The following is a 3,065-nucleotide window of genomic DNA, read 5'->3' as shown; positions in this document are numbered from 1 at the left end:
AAGGGAGGAATAGATATGACGGAATACGATGATCGCAGCTGTGGGTCAAACATGTTTTTGCCGAACTGTACTTATTACGTTTCGACACCGGATTTTACATCAGTCTCCTCCTTTTTACCGCAGACTACTTCGTGTCAGATAAATTTCCCTTATTCCCCCAACATAGCCCAAGTCCAACCTGTTCGAGAAGTTCCTTTCAGGGATTATGGACTGGACCATCCCAAATGGCACTACAGGGGCAATTACGCGTCTTACTATTCAACGGACGAGATAATGCATCGGGACTTGATTCAGTCCTCCAGCAGCAGGGCGGATGTGATATTCAAGAACGAATCCTTGTACGGCCATCACGGAGGACCCAACTCGCCGTGCAGTTTCTTCACCAGTGTCAGCCGAAATGGGGTTCTTCCCCAAGGCTTTGACCAGTTTTTTGACACCCCTAACTTCGAAAAGCTCAACGTGGAGCTCCCCAAACAAAAGACAGACTGTGCTGCTCCCAGTGATGTTGCCATTAACAACCCAGCTTTAACCAAACTAGACCAACAAAATACTGAGCCGAACGGGAGCGTCGATGAGGACTCGACATCCAACTGCGGGGATAAGAACAACCGACAGAGTACGTATTTTCCTATAAGTAGTGGTAATAAAAAATAAATTCAAATAAAATAAAATAAAATAAAATTTTAAAAAAATTATAAATATAAAAAAAAAGCATACAAAGAAAAAAATAAAATTAAAAAATAGTTCTATTTGGACTTCACGGTGCCTGAACTGCACAGTGTCCACGGCCGTGGCGATCCAGGATTATGTGGCCCTTTATAAGCATGCAAACGCTTTTATATCCCAATAAGATTTACTTTACGGTTGTAAAGGTATTTACAATGGGAAACAGTTAAATAACCATGCTTGAGTGTTTCCTTGTCTCACAGGAACAATACTGATGGCTTAAATTCCTATACATAAATTGATATAGCATTACAAAGAACATGCTTTTAGTAATCAATGTTTTTGCTACCATCAAAATTTCTGTACAGATATGTGGAAAACGATGTTTCAAATTACAAATGCTTCAAGAATATGTCCATTTTCAAACAGAAGCCATATTTAAGAAATTATGTGTGTTTGCGTGTCTGTGTGAGTGTGTGTGAATGTCAAAGAAAGAGGGCCTTCCTGTTGATGTAAATAAATGAATGCATCTTTCAACAACCGCTTTCTTTTAACTGGAACGTAAGATTTTACGAGATTTCTTCATTTATTTATCTTTTTTTCCCCCTTACAGGTTCATCTACCAAGTCCAGGAAGAAGAGGTGTCCTTATTCCAAATACCAAATCCGAGAACTTGAACGAGAGTTTTTCTTCAACGTGTACATCAACAAAGAGAAGCGGCTTCAGCTGTCCAGGATGTTAAACCTGACAGATCGCCAAGTGAAGATTTGGTTTCAGAACAGAAGAATGAAAGAGAAAAAGCTCAACCGCGACCGCTTACAATATTTCACAGGGAATCCTTTATTCTGATTTCTGATTTGATCTCAAACTTTCTTTCGCTCTCTCACACACAAAGGTGGAAGGAAACAAGTTTCTAAATGCATTTGCTTTTCTGACTGGCACCACGTCACAACTCAAAATCCAATTATAACACCAAGCTGCCCCATTTTGTTTATTTCTTTATTTCTTTGTTGATCAGTATTCTTGCTTGTGAGTGCATTTTTCAGCAATTTGCAAGTTCAGCATTTAAATATATGTAGGCTTATTCCCTGTATGTGTACATTTGTAAGACGCATGTGTTATACGTTGTGTTGTGAAATAAACTAATGTATCAGTCACGAAAGGGATCACATGCAATCCTAAAATCAAAGAACACATGGAGGAGAAATTTCTAAACATTGATCAGTAAAGAAATTTTGTGCTTGAAGGCTTGTATGGTCCCGTTGTTTCCTTTGCTTTGAAACACTGGATTGTTTACTAAACCTTGAACCGTCTAGACAGCATAATAAAAGTAGCTGTAAATGTCTAAATAGGGGCTATTGGACTTAGGTGTCCCAACCCCCAGACCACATGAGGACTGATCCTCCTTCCGGTCTTAAAGTGGTTTTAACTCAAGGCAATTTAAGATATTTCTGTGCATTCCGTCTATTTAGCTGAGTTTGGCATCTTGAATCTTTTGACTGGATACTGTGGAAGACAGCATCCGACACCGGAAGACAGATGTTTGTCCGGCTTGATCTCCTTGTGTAGATGCTTTTTGTGTCTTAGGGAATACGTTTTTTTTTTTGTTTTTTTTTTTTTTTTATCTGCCCCTGAGGTTTGAAGAAAGTGAATTTCCGTCATCTTGCTGCAGGTAAAACGATCTTTATGCAGCTTCATAGGTGCCTCTGCAAAAACAAATATAATCTCAGAGCAAGAAGATATTTGTACCTGCCTGTTGCTGTATAACCAGCGAGAAAACTGGCTAAATAAATAAATACAATGATTCCACGCGGACACACAGTCGCTTTATTGATAGTTCACGTGATGGAATTGATCATTGTTTTCACTTAGTTCTGTGCAGCAACAATAGACCGCATTGTAACGAAAATTAACAGAGGGATGTGTTTGGTTTTTTCTGCCATTCTTCTTGGATCACACCGACAATGTTTTCTGCCAACGAAGGAAAAATAAAATTTTAAAGGATTATTAAAAGATTTCATAAAACATTCAGCAGGGTCTTCATCTTCTACTGCAGTGAAACTACATAAGTGAAGCATGTGACTTCTGTTCTCTCAGTGTCCACATGAGGGCAGACTGTTGTAGCTGTAGCGGAGTGGAAACACTGAGCTGGGCCGTTTGTCTGCAGAGAGGGCAGTCGGTGGTGAAATAATCTTTTCACAGGGTGTTTCTTTTAAGATTTTTAAAATCTTATTTATATCTTCCAAACGACCTATTTCTAGTGGGTTTTCGGTCGATTCCTTCCCTTTTCAGCATTAAGCTACATAAAACAAGCTTCTCACTCTTTTAGTAAATTTAATTGTCCACACTACATACACACGCCACAGTACAGCCTTTAGTTACATATTCAAGACAACTAG

The 3,065-nt window shown here is 38.9% G+C and overlaps 1 protein-coding gene across 1 annotated transcript; it reads left to right on the top strand.

Moving 5' to 3' along the window:
- Positions 1–3,065, top strand: hoxd11a (homeobox D11a). The gene is made up of 2 exons (XM_079254099.1): positions 1–616; positions 1,280–3,065. Exons 1-2 carry the CDS (start codon positions 16–18, stop codon positions 1,513–1,515), a joined length of 837 nt encoding a protein of 278 aa, XP_079110225.1. The 5' UTR covers positions 1–15; the 3' UTR covers positions 1,516–3,065.

The sequence above is a fragment of the Telmatherina bonti genome, assembly GCF_933228915.1.
Source record: "Telmatherina bonti genome assembly, chromosome: 15".
In the NCBI taxonomy this organism is placed as follows: Eukaryota; Metazoa; Chordata; class Actinopteri; order Atheriniformes; family Telmatherinidae; genus Telmatherina; species Telmatherina bonti.
This window is presented reverse-complemented; position numbering and strand designations above follow the sequence as displayed.

Excerpts from the sequence above, each read along its gene's own strand:
- hoxd11a (XM_079254099.1), top strand. The coding sequence starts at position 16 with ATGACGGAATACGATGATCGCAGCTGTGGGTCAAACATGTTTTTGCCG. Across the intron at positions 617-1,279 it reads GGATAAGAACAACCGACAGA|GTTCATCTACCAAGTCCAGG; the intron begins GTACGTATTTTC and ends TCCCCCTTACAG.